This window comes from Anser brachyrhynchus (genome assembly GCF_964034855.1).
Source record: "Anser brachyrhynchus genome assembly, chromosome: 2".
Lineage (NCBI taxonomy): Eukaryota > Metazoa > Chordata > Aves > Anseriformes > Anatidae > Anser > Anser brachyrhynchus.
In genome coordinates, this window is record NC_137695.1 from 61351041 (window position 1) to 61371466 (window position 20426).

The 20426-nt window shown below is 37.4% G+C and overlaps 1 protein-coding gene across 3 annotated transcripts in view; it reads right to left on the reverse strand.

Annotated features, from left to right (window-relative positions):
* POU6F2 (POU class 6 homeobox 2) overlaps positions 1 to 20426 on the reverse strand; it is a 331845-nt gene that overhangs the window by 56511 nt on the left and 254908 nt on the right. For all 3 annotated transcript variants that reach the window (XM_080582231.1, XM_080582233.1, XM_080582232.1), the window contains exon 6: positions 2014 to 2160. In XM_080582231.1, coding sequence (XP_080438357.1) covers positions 2014 to 2160 — 147 coding nt within the window. The remainder of the gene's footprint in view (positions 1 to 2013; positions 2161 to 20426) is intronic.

The window sequence follows — 20426 nt, forward strand, 5'->3', positions numbered from 1 at the left end:
TGCAGTGAGGTTTCCAGTACTGATTATAAGTCAAGGAACGTTTGTAAAAACAAGTTATAAAAAGATAACCCCTTTTTAAAAAGAGCTAGGCAGACAGATTCTGTAATTTTATCCTACGACAGGGGAAGATTCTTCCTTTCTCTTCTCTTTATCTGCAACCTGTGGAATTACAGGACTTCATGTTATGTGTGGAATAAACAAGACTTGGTCTGACTGAATTTGTAACTTGATTTCATGTAGGATTTTTTTTTTTAAACATACAATGAGTGTCCATACTTTATGTTTTCTGTGGAGAACATATAAAGGAGAAACTGCTGAACTGCTAGTCTGGGTTTGTATCTTTAGCTCTTACAATGAACGTTGGTGCCAAGTGCCTCATATGAGTGGTGATTGTGAACCACTTCTGGAGCACAGACAGAGACAAGCAGGCTTCTGGGTTGGAGCTGATCTGACTATGAGTTATAGGCATTATAACCAACTTTTCTTCCAAACCAATACCCCATCCCTCCAGAAATCTTAATAGGCTTTTGAGAGCCTCCATTTAAAGCTGGCTGCATAAAATGATCCTTTGATGAAAAGGGATTGAAACAAGGGTTAAAGTAGACATTGAAAGGTTATTGTAGAGGGCACATTGTTCATACAATCCTCCTTTAATATGTGTGGTGTGCACCTGCGATAAGATGATTCATTAGATAAGGCCTCACTTTGACAAGCTCCATCGTTCAACCCTCGGGGTAGTGATGGAACAATTCTGCACCCACCCAGTAAATATAACAAGGTCAGCATTTTTTTTTTCCTGGGACTTGGAAGGGGATAGTGAAGCTCAGGATGCATCTTCGTTTATGTATTATGTCAAAAAAGAGGGTGGATTATAACATACTGTCTTTTATTTTTAGTGGGCCAAAACAGAAAATGTAGCCTCTGTTCCAATTAAATAGCATGATGATAGAAAATTATTGGAAAAAACATATTCTTCATGCTTTTTTTCCCCCCACAGTAAACAGTGAGAGTAGAAACTACTAATCTTTCACATATTATGCAAGCTGCATCATTGCAATAAATGTTTACAGGGCCTAACATCCACATAAACACTGCTGATATTACTGTACATCTAATTTGTAAGATATAGAATAATGACATACAAATTACTCAGTTACCTGCTCCAGTTGTAAGTTATATTCATAGATCTGTTACAGTGTCTTTACGTGAAAAAAGTGTTTGTGTTAATTTAATTTCTGGTAACTAGAATAAAGAATGACAGTGGCCACAATATGAAAGCTACTTAAGAACGTTACATCAATGGAGTTATTTACTTATATGAATTCAGATGCATATTTTTCTGCAACATATTAAGACCAAAACTGAAATACTTCATAACAAATAAACACCTCCCAAATGCAGGTGGTACACACTTTTACACAGTACTTACACAATATGCACAATTTATCTTTTAGATACACTATAAACCTTGTTCAAATTTCTGTTTGAAAAATTCTAGAACAAAAGTTTCTCCTAAATTTGCATTACAGACTGGCATATTCATTGCAAATTGTTTAATTTAATTAACCAGCAAACAAGTAAACCGCCCAGTTAAATCCATCATGGATACCTCATTACAATTTAATTGGTGTTCCTTTACTGAAAATATTTAATACCTGTCTGTCATTAGGCCTATATAAATAGAAGAAGAAAGCTGGTATATTTGTTAAGAATCACAAGGTTACTGGACTTTTAAATAACCGTATTATTGCACTATTATGATGTTTTCTGAAGGCTGGATTTAAAAACAAACAAACAAAACTAATCCTTTTCTGTTTTGAAAAAGCTTTTTCTAACAGCTCCTAACTTCTTTCCAGTTCTTAGACTTTCCATTTCTTACCTTGTCTAGTAAATTAATATTTATTTATCTTCAATATGTGTACTTTTATATGCTGTCATACAAGCGGAATTCATTTTTCCCCCCCAAGATCAGCCTGCCATCAGAATTCACTGTTTTCTCCATCTTCTACTCACCTGTCCTTGTGCATTAGTGACGAGTTGACCTGTGACCCCCTGAAGACTGGAGAGGGCATTGCCAAAGGCCTGGGAGCTTGCTATTGAGCCCATGGCTGCTGCTGCTGCAGCCGCTGCTGCTTGACTTGCTAGTGGATTATTAACCAGCTGAAAAAAGAAAGAAAAGATCATGGTGAAACCTCTGATAAACACAGAAACATAGAGTGCTAACTGGTTAACATAAAGGTGATTGTGCTTACATGGGGAAATAAAAACCTGTGTACTTAAAATGATTGAGCAATTTTGAGATGTTATGATGTTTTTGTCTCTTTGACAATTAATGCTTTAAAAAAAAAAGACTTTCCATGTTGATATTGAAGAATAAAACTCTCTTTTATTTTTGTACATTTTTTCCAACTTTTCTTGAGTTATGCCTACTGTATTCCTTTAGATTCAACATTCTAATGCTACAAGTGTAGCAGCTTAATCCTGCTGTTAACAGCAATCACTGAAAAATTAGCATTTGATTTGAAGGGGAGTGGTATATTTGCCTGCTAATATTCAAAACAGAGACTAACCAATGACCCCAGAAATGAAAAACAAGAACAACAACAAAATAGAAACATTTCCTTTTAATTTATATAACTAAAGATCTTGTCTCAATGTCTAGGTAAATTGCAGCATGGCACTCAACCCTGTGATAAAGTTCAATATAAACCAGCTACAAATTCAAAAATGTCTATTTCCATTTGCAAAATCTATGAGAAAGATACTAAGCAACTTACTGTTTCTCAACTGCAAATGATTAATTGCAAGACTGACAGAAGTTTTAAGAAAGTGAGCTGTAATGCCCTCTTAGTCTCTTCTACCTGAGTGTTATATATAAAGCACAGAGCACACTCATGGCTTTCACCTTAGTGAAAACCATTCAGGTGGTGCTGGGAATACCATGGAGGTACACTCATATCAGCACTTGGGTTTATCAGATGTGAAAGGTGTACTCCCCTGTCAGAATGAAACATCCTCTGGGAAATGGCTCATTTACTGGATCATTGTAAAGTTTATATTTCCCCATCCTTTTCTGAGAATTTTGAACCAAGTACACGGGGATGACCAAAAAACAAACAAAAATGCTGGGAGCCATCACCCCTGAGATCAATCAGAGAAACTGAATTCAACAGGCTGAAAATATAGCTAAGAGTGGGTTTGCTCCCTGAGAATCGTTGCATTTTATCAGAGCTTGCAAATGCACATTAGTGGAGTAAAGTAGACAGAAGTTTGATGGGGAAAAAAGTATGGGGACAGCAAAGGCTCTTTTTCTTAGGCTGATGTGAAAATGCACAAGCTAACTCAGGAAAACTTGACATTTGAGTTCAAATTAAAAGAATTTCTGAGTCTTAACATGAAAAGAAAAGAAAATTTACAATCCTACAGAAATGGAGTCACAGACACCAGTGAGGGATGTGCTCTAAGACAAGCTCTGCTTCAAAATAGGCTATAAAAAATTAATCAGCGATTAGTAGATGTTTTAAGCATGTTACAGATATGAGTAGTGTGTATGTTATAGATGTTTAGAAGCCCATCAGTAGAAGATGTCAGATATGGTTATAATGCATGCTTATAAGAAACCTACTTGTCTGTTGGACATTATGAAATCTACAACAATTGATTGGTCATACATTAAAACATCTATTAATCATTCATTACCCCTTCATGAAGTATTTATAAATGGAACCTTGATATAAAGTGTTGCCTAAAGGGGTGCCTTGGGCACATCTAATCCCTCTAGAAATTGTAAAGTAAATACCTAAATAAAGATTAGTAGCAACTCTAGACAGAAAAGATGACTTTGTTGGAGAAAATATTTTGATTTGGAAAAAAATGCTATATGTATCTCCAAAACCAGCCTTCACTCCATGGCAAGAAAACCAAGCAGGAATAAAGTACAAAGGGGAAAACTGTAATGACTGTTTGATTAGCAGTCTTGATGAGATTTGAAAAGAGCAGAGATGGGTGCAATGACCAAGGCAAAGCTCAGTCCCTGAATGTAGAGTGTAGGCAATTGCACTGACTGCACAAGGTGTGAGCCCAAATGTAGGTGAATGCACTCCTCAGTGACTTGGGTGATGTTGCCTGAGCACAGCAGTGTAATGCCAGATAACGGAACAGATAAACTACTTAGTCGGCTGTTCAAAACAGTGAAATTTCTTTATTGCACAAACTAGAAGTTCGTGAACTTTGCCTTCCTCTACACCGTTTCATGGCCATCAGTGGGACTTGGAGTAACCAGTGTTACTAGCTGTAAGTACTTGGAGAAGAAAGTGGCAGCAGCCAGATCATAGGACTTTCAGAAAAGGCTGTCTTTTTAGGCACCCACAAATTACTGCACCTATGATCCTGCAGGATCTGATGGTAGGTATAAATAATAAACTTTGCATGGTTATCTGACATCAGATAATAAAATACACTGGCGGCTATAGTTTAAGGCTTCCGTAGCATATAGGAACAGTTATTTGGGATCATAAGCAAGCTTGTAAGTAAACTACAAAGGGTTAAAGCCTGCTAAAAATCAGACTATCATCTCCTAGAATCTCCTTTCCATTTTTCTTGCTCCAGTTTTCAAAAACTGTACATTTTCAAATACAACAATAAAATTTAATTACAACAAACCCTGGAGACACTCAGGATTGCTTTTAGTTGCATCACAGAGATAAGCTACTTATTAAAAATGATGGCAGAGGCTATGATATGCATAGGTACCCTGGGTAGTACTATATTCCAAGAAAAATCACAGTGAATGGGCCAACTCACAGGGTAAGAGACTTCCAAATGCATATAAAAACATCCCTATCTATTCATAAGTCTGATTAAAAAGAGAAGATGCATTTTTCTTTGAGTGCTTTGGGAAGCTGGAATGCAAGTTATGCTCTACTAAATTGACCCCTTCTATATCAAGAACAAATTGGGGATGGAGAAATCCACCTCATTTCATTACATCTGGACCTCGGGATAACTTCTGAAATATTGTATCTTGCTCTTCTTTTAAATATAAAATCTCTGACTTGAGAGGTTTATGCCATTTCTCAATGCAGGTTGGATCCCTGAGAACATTTGCTTTAAATATTAGAACTATATTATGAAAGATCTCACGAAGAATCTTCCCATTTTGTTTCTGTATTTAAATGATTTCATTTGGAAGGCTGAGACCTTCAGAGCTGTCAATACCAGTGCCCAAATTTCTGCCCCCAACCATAACAACAGGTAATAGCGATCTTAGTTTAAAGTGACAGGTCAGCCTTCTCAAGGATGCCTCTGTTAATGACAACATTATTTGGAGAAGCAAACTTTATGACGAAGAATCTCATAATAACTGAGTAGCTTCAGTACATTTTTCTGACTTTCCAAAGCTGAACTTTTAAAGGAAAGTTGTTCTGCTCTACCTCAGCATTAAACAGGAGCCATTCCATTGCTCACACAAATAAACTACCTCACACAAATAAACTCACACAAATAAAACTACCCTGTATAACAACAGGGGAATGAAAGAGATGCTACTTTAAAGATCCTAAAACTGACATGTTATGTGAGAGTTCTTAGGCTTAAGAAATAGTCTTCTAAAAGCAAAATTTCAACAAAAGTGTGGTAGAGTCAATGATGTAAGCAGCTTCTTGAATGCCACGTAATTTTTTTCTTCTGATATAATATTTTCTTCCTCTTTCTCCTCCCCCCCCCCCCCACCTTTTTTTTTTCTCCAAAGCCAACTTAGTATCTTGGTGAACTTACTGTGGGAAACTGAAAAACTGTTCCTGCAATGTTGAATACAACATTGGATTTGATAGCCTAGGCAGCGATTGTACATTTCTCTTTGGAGGTCTTATCCTACTGAACTTTCATTCCATTCATTTGACAAGCAACGAACCAGTTTTACTCATTACAATATCGCTCATTCAACAAATGTACAGTGAAAAAACAAATGGTTTGACTGATGAAATGAAAAGCCAAAACATTTCAGGATACCAGAGTAACACATGAAAAAGACAAACTGTAACCTGAAAGGTAAGATCACTTTATGTAGCGCCAGTATAAGAATAAAGTTAGATGTTGTGGGTTTTCTAAAGGATGTTTATGAGAGCCTAAGAATGAAGATATGCTATCTGAATGTGGTAACAGAGAAGGGAGAAACATATTGTGGAATAACAGCAGGTATAGCTTCATTTTACAAAAAGTATCTGTGTTTTTCAGTAAGGCTTTTAAAATTCTGATATTTCTGGATACCTCTTAGTGATGAAATTAGTTTAGAAAACCAGTATATTTGACTGGGGACTGATAGAACCTCCATTTAGCACTGGAACAGGCTGCCCAGGGAGGTTGTGGAGTCTCCTTCTCTGGAGATGTTCAAGGCCCATCTGGACGCCTACCTGGGCAACCTGCTCTAAGGAACCTGCTTTGGCAGGGGGGTTGGACCCGATGATCTTTCGAGGTCCCTTCCAACCCCTACAATTCTGTGATTCTGTGATTTCTTATATTCTCAGACAACCATTTCTGTAGGAGGCGTCACCCAAGATCAGCTACATTTACCTAAACCAATGCTCTTCAAGGGACAGAAAAACTCTAATTTAAATACACCTTAGAAGTTGAGAAGAATTTAGCAATGTCTTTCAATCAGAAACACATGACAATTTTATTTTCTATTCAGACTATGTGAAAAATGAATTTTTATTAGCATTGCATTTGCTTTTACAGGAACCCTTACCTAAGAACCTAAGTGAATTTTATCTGTTTAGATTATGAGAAGAACTACACATTAAAATATAGTGGGTTTTATTCCCATTTTTTTTCACAGCAGCTTGTGAGACAGATTCAGCAGTCATTTGGACTTCAGAAGACTGTTTCAAAATGGGCACAGGCTTCTGAGGGTGCCAACTTTCAGAGAATCACAGAATCATCTAGGTTGGAAGAGAGCTTCGAGATCACCGAGTCCAACCTCTGACCTAACACTAACAAGTCCTCCACTAGACCATATCACTGAGCTCTACATCTAAACGTCTTTTAAAGACCTCCAGGGATGGTGACTCAACCACTTCCCTGGGCAGCCTATTCCAATGCCTAACAACCCTTTCAGTAAAGAAGTTCTTCCTGATATCCAACCTAAACCTCCCCTGGCGCAACTTAATTTTGTTACTGTGCTTGGCATTACTACCTGTATTGGGTGTAGGTGTAAGGGTTTCAGTAGTGGGGGAGCTGCAGAAGAGGAGTGGAAGAAGAGGAAAACATGAGGGAACACCAAGCTCAGAGGAAGCAGGAGGTGGAGGTGCGCCACAGTGGGGCAGGTCTCCACCTGCAGGAGCACTGCAGTCCTTGGAGGACTCCGTGCTGGAGCAGATGGATATTTCATAATGGCAGCTGCAGCCTGTGGAGAGCCTCTGCCAGAGCAGTGTGAAGAGGAAAGAGCAGCAGTTATGGACTGACCATAACCTCTCATCCCCCTTCACCACTGGGGTTGGATAGAAGTGAAGGAATAAGAAGAAGGAATAAGAAGAAAGTTGGATAGGAGTGAAGGAATGTTGTTGAGCCTGGGAGAGGGGGAAGGAAAGTTGTTGCTTTAGTGTTTGCCTTTTTGTTTATCTATCTATTTTAAATGGCAATAAATTAATTTTCCACAAGGTGAGTCTGTTTTGTCCATTACAGTAATTGGTAAGCAATCTCCCTGTCTCTATCTTGAGCCATGAGTTTTCTCATCTTATTTTTCACCCCCATCACACGGAGGTAGTGAGTGAGCAGCGGGGTGGGCCCAGGCTAACCCACCATGAGATCCTCTTCCAGTCACTGCACACTATATCTGATAACAAGAGTTCAAAAATATCTTCAACACCTTGAAGGCATAGAAGCAGACCATTCCAACCTTGATACCCATATACTTGGTTTCTAAACATAAATGAGTTGATGTGAGTACACTTTTCCTGGAAGTCCCTAGTGGCTCTTCTGGTAAATTCATTGCATTGCATTGATATTATATTCCTAATTGTTTTCAATATGCATATATACCTTGTACCAATTGATTGCTCCCTAAACCTACAATAAATCTCAAAATTCCCGAAAGAATTAAAAAAAAAAAAAAAAAAGACACTGGAAAGACTGCTTCAACTTAATCCTGAGAAAACACCTAGATGCCACAGGGATGACTGGCAAGTAAATACTTACAACAATCAACAGTAAGAAGACCACTTAGCCTTTATATAGAATTTTGCAGCTAAATTTTTCAACTATGGGTGCTTGAGCTCTGCATGCTTAATTTATCTTTAGGTTCTTGAGCAAAAATAAGTCATATTTTCAAGAAATTTGTGAGGATGCAGATCCCAAGAAACGCAAGCAAAAATCAATAACTTAATGCAACATTGAAAGTAACATAAGTAATATAAAATAAAGTAAGTTAGTTTTATATAGAAGTATATTATGATCAAACACTCTGGGGACTCGGTATGTTTCAGATTACAGCAAGAGACTTTTTTTTTTTTTTGACCCTCCCCCCAACTTTCTGTTTAGTTTATGTAATAGGATAATTACAACATTTAGCTTTTATAAATGAACATGGTCAAATGTCCAATAAAACGGCTGTCATAGAGCTTAATCATGCATAACTCTTTGAAAATATGCCCCAGCAGGCAAATGTTTGAAGCAAATCCCAAATTAGAAGAAAATATATCTGTCAACAATTGTTATTTCTACAGTGTTGGGATACAATCAGCTTATATACTATACTATACAATGTAGTTACAATAACCAGACCCATACGATAGTGTGTGAATGTTTCAGAACTGCACAGGTCTACATTTGCAAATGCTTGCAGATAGTTAGAGTTCTAAATAGGTTGCTTAGACAGACATTTTACTATATACACATATATCAGATATTTATGTGCCAAATACAGTGTACAGACAAGGATATCTGGAAGCACTGACTGCCAGGGACACTTAAAATATCTGGTTCTCACAGATACTTAATGTGCTCATTATATACATTTATTGTGGTTGAGCTATTTGCTGTCTAAATCTATGCTGAATTTTCTATCAGGAATAAGTACTGATAGCAGTATCACTGATGCGACATGACTTGATTCAATGCAAAGTGACACTACCTGAGGTGATGGGAAGCATGCAGCACTCATGTGCACCCTGATATGACATGGAGAGATGAGGATGCACAAAATTTCTCACAATTTCTCATGTCAACAAGGTACTGCTAGTCAAATTGGAACCAGTCTAAAAAACTGCGATAAAAATTTACACTATCAAAAAAGTGTAAAGTGTAGAAATGTAAATTTTTAAGAGAGCCATGGCAAAGCAAATGAAAAGCAGACTTCATTCCCAGATCTCCAGGAACAAACTACTGGCAACATGAATAATGAAGAAGATATTAGGACACAGGCAAGGAGTGAGTGGAAACCACCCTAGCCATTTTCATTCCTGCTCCATTAGTGATGGAGAGAAAAGAGATGAAAGGGATCCTATTTGGGTCTAATCCTATGAGATAAAGTAAGTGGAAAGTGTCATCATGTCTTTTATATTTAAGAGAAAAGGAGAAAAAGGAAGCATGTATGTACAGAAAGGCAACTAAGATATTAGAAATATTGTAAATATATATATATAATATATATATAACTATAAAGAGCAGCTGACTGACTCCTTTAGCAGTTGGTCAGTACTTGCAGACTACCCACAGACCCAGTTCTGTGGGTTCCCAGATGTCACATTTAGCACTTTCATTTACAAGTACAAAATATTCCTGATCCATACCAGCTGACACACACAGTTCCAGATTTAAATTATCAGTCATCTTCACTGAGTATGGCAAGCTGCCAATATATTTAAGCACTCTTTAAAACATTTATAATTGTATATTTTATACATCATGTAAACATGCAGTAAATATAAGGAATTTACCTCATCTGGCTTGATGAAATTTTACAACAGTACTAACCATAAATTGTATCAGTGGTCACGGTAAAGGAAAGAGTATTGAAAAAAAAAATCTGAATTCTCTAATTTTCCGAAGTAGTTCCCATGTGTGACAAGGATGAAAGCAAAGAGCATCTCCTAAACTTTCTGAAAGGGCTTGCAACTCAGCTCATTTCAGGTTGATTAGTTCCTCGGTTCCTGTGTTTGTCTATTTTAGAATGATTTATCTGGCTTCTGAAAGATGCTTTCCCCACAAGAAAAATGGTTACTTCAGGGCTCCCTTGCTGCTAAAAAAAAAAATGAACTCTTATCAAACGGAAATTGCCATCTGTCTTCTTGGATAAGAGCCCAGCACTTGGGTCTCAGTGATCTAGCCTCTGTAGAAAGCGTATCAACCGTGAGACACCACAAATTAATCTCCTTAATCTAAAACATTTATTTGCCTTTAATTTGGATGTGTGAATGGCACGTGCACATGTAAATGTGACTATTTGCATATATAAAGGGTAACGAACCTATAAAAGTTAAAAATGCCATGTGAGGTCACACCATGAAAATATGAGACTTCACATTGGGTATTTGAGAAAACCTTTCTGAAAATCTTGTTTTACAATCCAATGTACAATCATAGCACACATGCCTGGAATGGTTTATTTGAATATTCATTTTAAAAAACACACTTTTAAGCACAGACTTCCTCTTTTGCCTTTTGAAGAATAAATCCTACTTAATACTTGGGGACACATTTCTGACTGAGAACTTAAAAAGTTTTCTTTAAAAATTTTAAGCCAGGTGCTCTGCAAAGACCCTCATTTTTGAAGCTGGAAATACATCTGGATTCTTTCATTTATTTATAATGCAATAACATCACTGAAAATGATGTCTGCTTCTATGTAAGCCAAGTGCTTACACTGAAGCCTCACTGACTTGAATGTAAGCAAGATCAGATCTCTAAGTGGGATGATGTGGCATATTTTTCTGTTCGCTGCTTTCAGCTCCCAGCTTGGCCTTACTAGATTCATCAATCTGAAAAAAAGTTGGAAGAATGGTACAGATGACTTCTGAGTGCGTTGCAAAGGTTGCTGGCAAAGATACAGATCAGTCCAAAATCCAGATCTGATTCTGAATCCAGGCATCTAGAAAGTGGGAAGGATTTAATCCTCTGCAGTAACATCAGTTCACCCCAGTCAAAATGACTGTAACACTATAATTGGTGCCATGTGTTTGAGAAGTTCTCTATTTTTCAGGTTTGCGTGGAGGATATATGAGCTTTCAAATCAGTTGAGAAACTGATTTTTAATTAGACATTTGAGTTTTGACGAAATCTCAGTATACAAAGTGAGATTTGAGAAGTGTGAACAAAGCTGAAAGAAGTGTTTCATTTGAAAACCTTGAAGACAAAATCACAGTTCTAATAAAGTCAATATAAGGGGTGAGTGATAGCCACTAAAACCAAACAACCTAATTGGAAGTCTGTGTGAGCGGCGCAGGCATGCAAAAATGGATGCTTAGCAGGACATTGTTAACGTTTTTCTTCTTGCAGTATTTTAGTATTTTATTAGAGTTCAGTGTCCAGTGATGGACTAAGAATGTGACTTCATTCAACTGTTTGCTGTCTGTGTGTCCATGGGGGAGTTACTGCTGCTACTCCTTTCTAAAGACAGAGCAAAGACCACTTCTGAACCTGTGCTCCCCCTCCATGCGTGTGAAGGCAACAGCATGAGGTGAATGTATTGCCTCTCAGATGGTAGCAACCTTCTGCCACATTCACCTTTGGAAGGGCTTAATTTGACTGTAAATATAAGAAGCCACCAGCTGACACAGGACAGAATACAGGTTAAAAAACATTGTTCTACATACATACACACATTGTTCTTTTTTTCATGAGTAGTCCTGTTGTGTACATAGAGCTACATGTACCCTGGTAACAGCCGCATATTTAACATGACAAAAATTGTGTCCTTAATGTACCTCCTACAGAAAAAGAAAGGCATAAGTGTTAATAGTGTAATGCAGCCATATTTGAGACATTTCCACATTCCCTCCCAGGTCCTTCCATCTGATTCAGTGTCAGCAAGAATCTTACACCCCAGCTGAGCTCCAAGCCCTGTCCGAGAAGCAACACTGCCAGAACATGCTCACGTGTGCTGCGTGGGGCTGGGCTGAGCTCAGCTGCAACTGGGGGATTCCAGGTTTAATTTTGTCAATGTTCTCCTGAGAGGTGCAGAGAACTCATTTACCAGTTATACCAGTTATTTTAAAATTACTGTTTGCCTTGAAAGCTTAATTCCCACCCCCCCAATCCAGCTAGTCCCACCTTTCTATGTTATGACTCGCGTTGTTTTTTTGTTTGTTTACTTCTGCAGTTTTCTGTGTGTGTTTGTGTTATGCATGTGTCCCTTTTACACCATGATAGACTTTCCCTCTGCTTTTACTTATTTCATTTCTTTTCTCTGATCTCCTGTCTCCAGTCTCAGCTACTTTGTTCAAGTCACTGTGGGTCTGGTCACAATAGTTTTTCCATATGGGAGTTCGCGCAGAGCTGCAAAAGCAGCACTAAATCTACTGCATCTGTAATGCTGCCATATTAATTCCTAATCAATTTCAAAGCTGTATTTGAAACTCATATATTTCACCTCAGCAAAATCAAAATAACATCAAGTTGCCAACAGCAAATGAAACTTGGAAATATAATTAAAAACATATAGGCTAGCAATGTATTGTTTCTGAGGTCTTTGCAATTGCCACAGTGCTAGGCACTATAAATTGATGGCAAGAGGGTATATGAAACTGAGATCCTCTTATAACAAAAGCATAGCTCCATATTGCTTGAGGTAACAGAAGAACTGCTGGTAGCTGAATGTGAGTGATGACTTCAAGTATAAACTGAGGATTTTTTTTTTTGCTGCAAGGATCAATTCCAAATTGGTTAAAATCTAAGGCTGAGATTCTGCAAGGACTGGTTGAAGTTAGACTGCAAGCAAGTCCTGATACAATCCTGAGTGACCTCAAGAGTGTGTCTTAGCATGTTCTTGTGACTGTGATCTGTGTGCTTCACAGACAAAGATGGGATGTGATGCACCTCATGTTATACATGCGATTACACAAAATCACACGCAAATATTAATTTGCCCCTATGCTGATAGTACTGTATTTTAAACAAAAGTCATGGCAAGGTTTAGCTCCTATCATCCTCTTTTTTGTATGAAGAATGTCGGAAATAATGCCTGTGTTATTATTCAGTATCTGCTACTGGCTGAATGCATAGCCTGGGGAAAGTCTAATTACCATTTACAATAAATAATTTCCTCCATATTTATTATCAATGGAAATCTACTCACAGACATTCAGCCAAGGAATTCTGCTATATGGGCAAAAATATGTACTATCTTTTTCAGCAGCAGCTCAGCTTACAACCGGAATGTCTGTAGCTTTTTCATTAAATTCATTATTGCCTTATTGTACCTAGACTCTTGTTCTTCCATAAGGCACTGTCAATAGACAGACAGATGAATTCCTTCATGTTCTAAGTATTTTCTACTTTTATCTGTTGACCAGATTCACAAAATATTTATGGGCCCTGTAGCAATTCTTGTGCTTTACAAAACAAGTTTTTTTTTTTTTCCTTTTTTTTTCTTTTTCGTTTGTGTGCTAAAAATAAGGCAAGTTTTATGTTCTTGGTCTGATCCTGATTTCTCTCCACACTGTTATAAATGTGGTGTAATTTAATAAGGTCAGTAGAGATGTAATTTAGTAAAACAGAGGTAACGACTATCAGAATCACCCCCTTTAATTTCTTATAGGTTACACATCTGCTGTAAGAGGGGAATGACACTCTTATTTGAAATTCTGGAGATAGATAATTAAGCTGATATTTTATTTAGATCAGATTTTTGCACCAGAGGCCTGATTTTTTTAAAAAATATATTTTTATTTTTAATTTTGGCATTCAGGCCACTGTATATTACAGAAGCCATCAACTGAAATCAGAAATCAAAACATTTTTATACCTACAGCTGTGAAACTAATGGGTTTTTCTATTTGCAGATTCAAAAATCCCCTCCAAAAACTCTACTCACCCCCTCAGAAAAAGCCCCCAAACAATAACAAAACACAGCTCAGGTAGACCTGGAATGAAAAAAAAAAAAAAAGGTGGGGGATAAATTGTAGGTCACCCAAAACATTTAGTTCAGACCAAAATGATGTCTTGAAAGAAAACTGAAAATGGATCACCTTCACAGACAGCTGTTTTATGATTGCATGGAAACACTTCAAAGAAATAATTCTTACATGCCTTTTTCCTAATCTCAACCATTTTTGGCAAGAGAAGAACATATACGTATTCCTAACTATTTACCAAAATATTTTTTTTTGAAAATGTGCAGTCTGTGGACCTCTTTGTACCCACTGGTATAGGTGGGTGCACTGGTAACTCTGTCGGTAGAAGGGGTAAGACAAGGATCAAAATTTTTTTTGTTTTTTTCAGGCAATCCAGTCAGAAAATAGGGTTGTTCTAGTGCACCTCAAAGAAGGCAGAAACTGTGATGAATGTAGACCAACTGCAATTAAGACAGGACTCTCTCAACTACACCTATAATTCATATTACTTGTACATGCAATAATTATAAAAACCAAACCAAACAAAAAAACTCCCTATAAAATGCAAGATATGTGCTATTTGCTTTCAGAACTTAATGCTGACTACATCACCTTGAAAAGAGAAATTTCACAGTAAATTTTACTTGTGATGAATGAGTCCCTGTTGCTTTTTTTCCTCTCCCACATTCCTCTCCCTATTATTTTGCTTCAAAGTACTTTAATGCTCAGCTTTAGCTTTTCTTGAGAATTAATGAGAATAACTTCAAAGTTTGTGTAAACAGATAAAGTTTCCCTAATTTCAGCATGCCATGTTCATTTCTATCAGGCTTGAACATAAACCCACTGATTATTAAGAGGCAGTGTAAACCAAACACAAACTGCAGGGCACTTGCCTGGTTTCTCACCATGCCAAGAGAAAACACACAAACAGAAAAGGGATCAGCAGGCAGCTAACAATCCCGTTACTTTCAGCTCAAAGAGATGGACAAGGACTCTGACTTGCAGAAGATCTGGTGAACACCAGCCAGCTAGAAGAGGCAAAAAAGATGAACCATCTAAACTAAACCAGAAGTTGTTACTTCTGCATGGTTCCAGGAGACAGTTTTTTTGGTTGTAGATGAAAGAGAGAAATGTGACTTTGCTGCGGGGGAACTGCCTTTCTCACTCCTGAAGATCATGAGCAAGCTGAGAAACGCAGGTTGTTAGGGCATCAGAACCAAGATCTGCAGGGAGCAAGGCACAAGGCTCTGTTTGGCAAGCTCAATATGACTCAAGGGTTCCCTTGCATTTCCACTTTTGAGTCCCCCACCAGGGAAGATCACAAGTCCTTTCTCCACTGGTTTGACAAACACCAAATTTAAAGCAGATTTACCTACCTGGTACACTGTTAGAAGTACAAAATTTTCTTTGACGCCAGAAAATTGCTCTGGTTATTTAAACCAGTGTCAGTGAAACCAGACCTTGGTTTTCTTGCTCCTAATTAATATTCATCCAAAACCAGTGTGCCTTTTAAGAGCCATCAGTGTAACAGGTGGAGTCCCCTGGAGGTCAGCAAAATTGCACCAACTTACATCATTAATGCTGGCTTGTGAAAAATAAATCAGAAACTTTATGGATATTAAAAACAGTGTTAAAACAGGGTGTTTTATACAGTAATTATAAGGTTATTTCTCAGTAATTCAATCTACTGAGGGTGAAAATATCTTTTTTATTGTTGCCTATGATGGTAATAATTCTCTCTGGCATCTGTAAAAGCAACAATAGCTTTTCATTGATTTTGCTTAAAAGGAAAGTTCAGGGTTAGAAAATTAGTATTTCATGGGGAAACATGAAAAAATTTCCAAAGTATATGTGATGGAAATAGTAATAATTATGTTTGAGGAGGAAGGAAGTCTTGTGATTAGGGTCTCTGGGTAGAGATCTAGAAATCCCACTAGGGGTCCAATTCTTCCATATATTTTCATTTCTTTAATTTCCTGTCTGAAAAATGAGAATAATAAAACTGCCTTTCTTTCATCCTGTTTGTTTGTTTTCTGTTTCGATAATACATCTGAAAGTCCATTAGGACTGGATTACATATGCACATCTACCAAAGTATGGCAAGATGAAAATTAAATCCAATTTTCTTATTTCAGGGTGAATCTGCACGTAGAATATTTTTTCCTGTTTGTTGCACAGTACGTGGTGATGTAAGTATCTATATACGTTGGGCAGTTAAGCCATTTCCGTAATATACATACAGGTAATATTAATGGAGGCCAAAAAATTCCTCTGAGGCACAGAAGTCAATGATCACAACTGGAATGAATGACTAGAAAAACTATTCATAAGATGTAGGTCTTTAACTAAGAAGCACATAAGTAGTAAAATCAACTACTAGGGGCTATTTCAAAGTGAAGACTGACGTTACATAAGGTAAAGGTAGAGCCAGGAGAACATAGTACATATTTCTGAATCTGTTGCTGTTTATAAATTAACTGGTTCAACTTTGCTGGTTTACATTATCAGAACACCCTGCGTAAATGAAAGACTTGTCTTCCCCCTGAAGTTGCTATCTGACAACATATATTTTCTTTAGAAAACACTAATTTCACCATTAATATTCTGGACGCTTTTCAAAAGATAAATCAACTACTCAATTTGCCATTGCCATGGTGGGAAAATCTCTGATGCATCCTTCCATTCCTTCTGGCTTTTTGTTTTTTCATGCTCTTGTGGTAAATGTCACACATGGTACCTTGATTTTATCAAGCCCTATTTTAAAACAAATTACAGTAACTCATATACTGCTTACTTGAGATCTAGACTTATCACTCTACCTTTTTATGCAGGAAAGACGACTCACTTATATAAATGACCCTCATCATATAGCTGTTAAAAGGTAATAAAATCAAGGGTAAAAATTGTATGGCAAGCTACAAGAGCTGTACTACAGCGTACTACAGGCCCCGTGTTTATGATTGTCACCAACTGGCCTCCAGGCTGGTGGGCAGAGTTGAGTTGTCATGTGTGCAGGACCCCAGCCACTCATCTGTACAAGTGGTTGTTGTGGAAAAGGTAAGGTTGGGCAGTACCAGGGACCTCTTGTTCTCCCTCATGCCAGTCACTGCTGGGACAAAGATAGTTTTAACACCACTTGCAACTGCCCAGGTAGCAGCCAACTCCCAACATCACCAGCAGTGTGTCCCCCATTTTTGGGGATGGCTCCAGTCCCAGGAAGGATGCCTGCAATTGGCCTAATTTGTGTTTTGTGTGTGTGTGTGTGGTGTGTGCATGTGTGTGATTGCTAGGCTGATATATTTTCAAACATTAGCAGTCCCATCCCCTTTCAGGGTATTCTTACTACTTAAAACATGCTTTTGCTTCCTTGCCATTGCCTCTTCTTTGCTCAGGCAAAGAAGTTGGAGAGTCAGTAGAGACCATATGTGCTGCTGCATGCTATCCCATGGAGCAGTCCAAATACAGGGTGCCTCTGAATCTTCAAAATATGTTAATTAGACAGAACCCAAACTGAAGGCAGTGCTTTACTCACTTTACTCAAGGGAACTCAAGAGATGATGTTGGAGGGGCATCTTGAGGTAAGATTCTGCTTATATAGCTGAGATTTAAGTCTAGTGCTAACTAACTGTTCTTTACGGATGTTCTGGACCGGATATGTAGTAATAAAGGCAGTGGGATAAATGTCTGTAACCTAATTATACCTGGGCTACTCTCTACTCTGCAAGAGGGGATAGAAGTTTGAAAAAACCTAGTGCAGTAGGATGCCTGCTCTTTGCTTATATCTAGGTAAGCAAGGTAAGAGTCAAGCCCTAACACTATACATCCAGAAGCTTAAACATAAAAATAGATGGAAAAATGATCAAATTACAGTATTACAGAACAATCGTGCAGCAATAAGAAAGTAACACCACAGTTCTGTTGTACATGGAACATATTTGCCAAACCTGCATCATGAATACCCTTGAAGCCAAATTACAAAAGATAACAGCAATAAAAGGAAAACTGAGAAAAAAAGGATGTAAGTAAGAAAGAAGGAAACAAACAAAAAAATCACAGTTGAATTGGTTGCCTTTAGGACTGAGCCCTGGAAATCCATGACTCCGAGTGTGCGTACATATAAGAAACGTGCAAGAGAAAATACATGAAATGAAGGGTTGTTCTATAAATTTTAACTATCAAATAACAGCCTAATATAGACTACCACCTAATATAGGTGATATGCTATATCAAAGAAAAAACAAGAAATATGTCATATATACATTTTGGAATGTTCCCATTACCCAAGCAGAACACAAGTAAAGAAAATGTATAAAGAGATTAATCTCACCAAGAGAAAGGTAAATATTACAGGTATTGAATTATATTTACAGAAGCAACTCACTGCTGAGCTAATAAAAGAAATAACTAATTCTAATGTATCAGCACGAGAGTACTGAAACAAAAAAAGCGTAATCACAAGAATGACTATAGAAATAATTATTTTAAATCAGACACACAACATACAAGACATCATAAAAACACTAAATCCTATATTAGGAATAGAACAGAGAAGACTATAGGTAAATCAAAACACTTATGTATTTCTGTCATCTTTCTGCATTTCATGAAGCCTATACACCAGTCCTGCTGTGTACAAGATCTTGAAGAAAAGATGATAGGCATACATAAGTCATCGCATGAGAGATGAGGCTTTAATCTATATGTGATGATCTTAGAAACATGCAGTCTTTTTGACTAGTGTTCTTTTTAGTTTACAAAATAGTGTCACAACTATTCTGATATACCTTACATTAGTACAGGAGAAAAAAGCTTGCAGTAATGCTCCTCTAAAGCCCATATACTGTCACAAAGCTATAAAAATGGCCTGTGTGGGAATACGGCTAGCCCACACTGCAGGCACACTTTGTCTTCTTTCTGTCTGTTCAGGGAATGCCCCCAACACCTACTTTCAGACACTAAGTTACAAAGCCAGACGCCCTTCATTGTCTCTATAGTTGGAAAGAGAAATGGATGCTCTGGGGTCTAATTCAGAGTTTACAAGACAAGGTCCTTTTCTGAGCTGTCTTCCAGAGAAAACTTTTTTTTCCATTGACTACAGGGAGAACTGGGCACATGTTTAAATGTCTCAGCTGGATGACACGTACAGAAGGCACATCCTTGTACCAGGACTCATCGCAAAGAGAATTTTGCATTTTTCCCAATTTTTGGCTACACTGCACATCAAGTCCCACTGCCTTCCTGTGGGCACATCTATGCATCACTTAGAGATTTAGATTCGAGTAGAGAGAGAGAGGGCATACCTCCGAGTCCTAACTATATAGGAAGCCTAGCTCCCAGATTACGTGTTTAAGTTAAATGACCATTAAGTTAAATGTCAGTGTGAATATGTCTGTATCTAATGACTCAGGACTTTGCAGCTCTTCTCTTCAGGAACCTGTGACCAATCTCTGAGCACACAGGTGGACTTCTTACATTCTTTTTCGCTTTAACCACATGTTCATTTCCTGTGGACAATACAAGTGCAGTCCTGAATGCAGTCCATTTTATAAGGAAAGTGTTGTAATTTTGCCTTTGTTTCTAACAAATGAGTAAGTAAGCCTCTGACACAATAATTAAAAATTAATCCTTACATTATTCCTTAGTGGTGGTTCTTCCCTGAGCATCCCTGACTGGTTGTAATCCTATTTTCCACAGCTGTTGTACACTGCCATATTATACTGGAAGAGAAATCTCAGAAAATCCTGACCCCCGTGTCTTTGCTTTTAAGCTCTACTTATGCCTATAAAAGAGTAAAGAAAATATTTCATCTCCTAAAAAGAACAGCTGAATTTATGCCCATTATGGTCATTATTACTAACAATAGAACCATTATTGGTGTATCTTCTTATTGCAAACTTTTTAAGCAGGGGTCAATAATCTCTCTGGGAGTTCATAAAATGCTCAAAAGCAAAACAACAAAATTACTCCGTGTAAATCAGCCTGATGCAGATGAAATCACATTCTATTTCAGAGAGAATACAAAACAATCCTACAATCTTCTGAATGTTGCTTTAATGCAGACTTCTTTCAAGAACTTTAGAAACTAGCATTCAAACAGTAATAGCCCATAGAACATTGTAAACAGCTTATTTTAGATAGAAATCACATCACTTCTAAAATAAGGTTCATGTACTGACCAGCAATCAAATAGGGTGAACCAGCTGAGTAACACTGTGAAAGTTTTCCCCTCTGGTTTCAGCTTTTCTTAGAGGATTAAGCTCTGGAAACTCAATTTGTTTTACTATTATATTATCTATAAAGGGTTGTCTCTTGCTAGTTGGCTCACCATTGTGCCAAATCCTAGCACTTTAAAAACATCTATTTGATACCTAGAAGTTATTG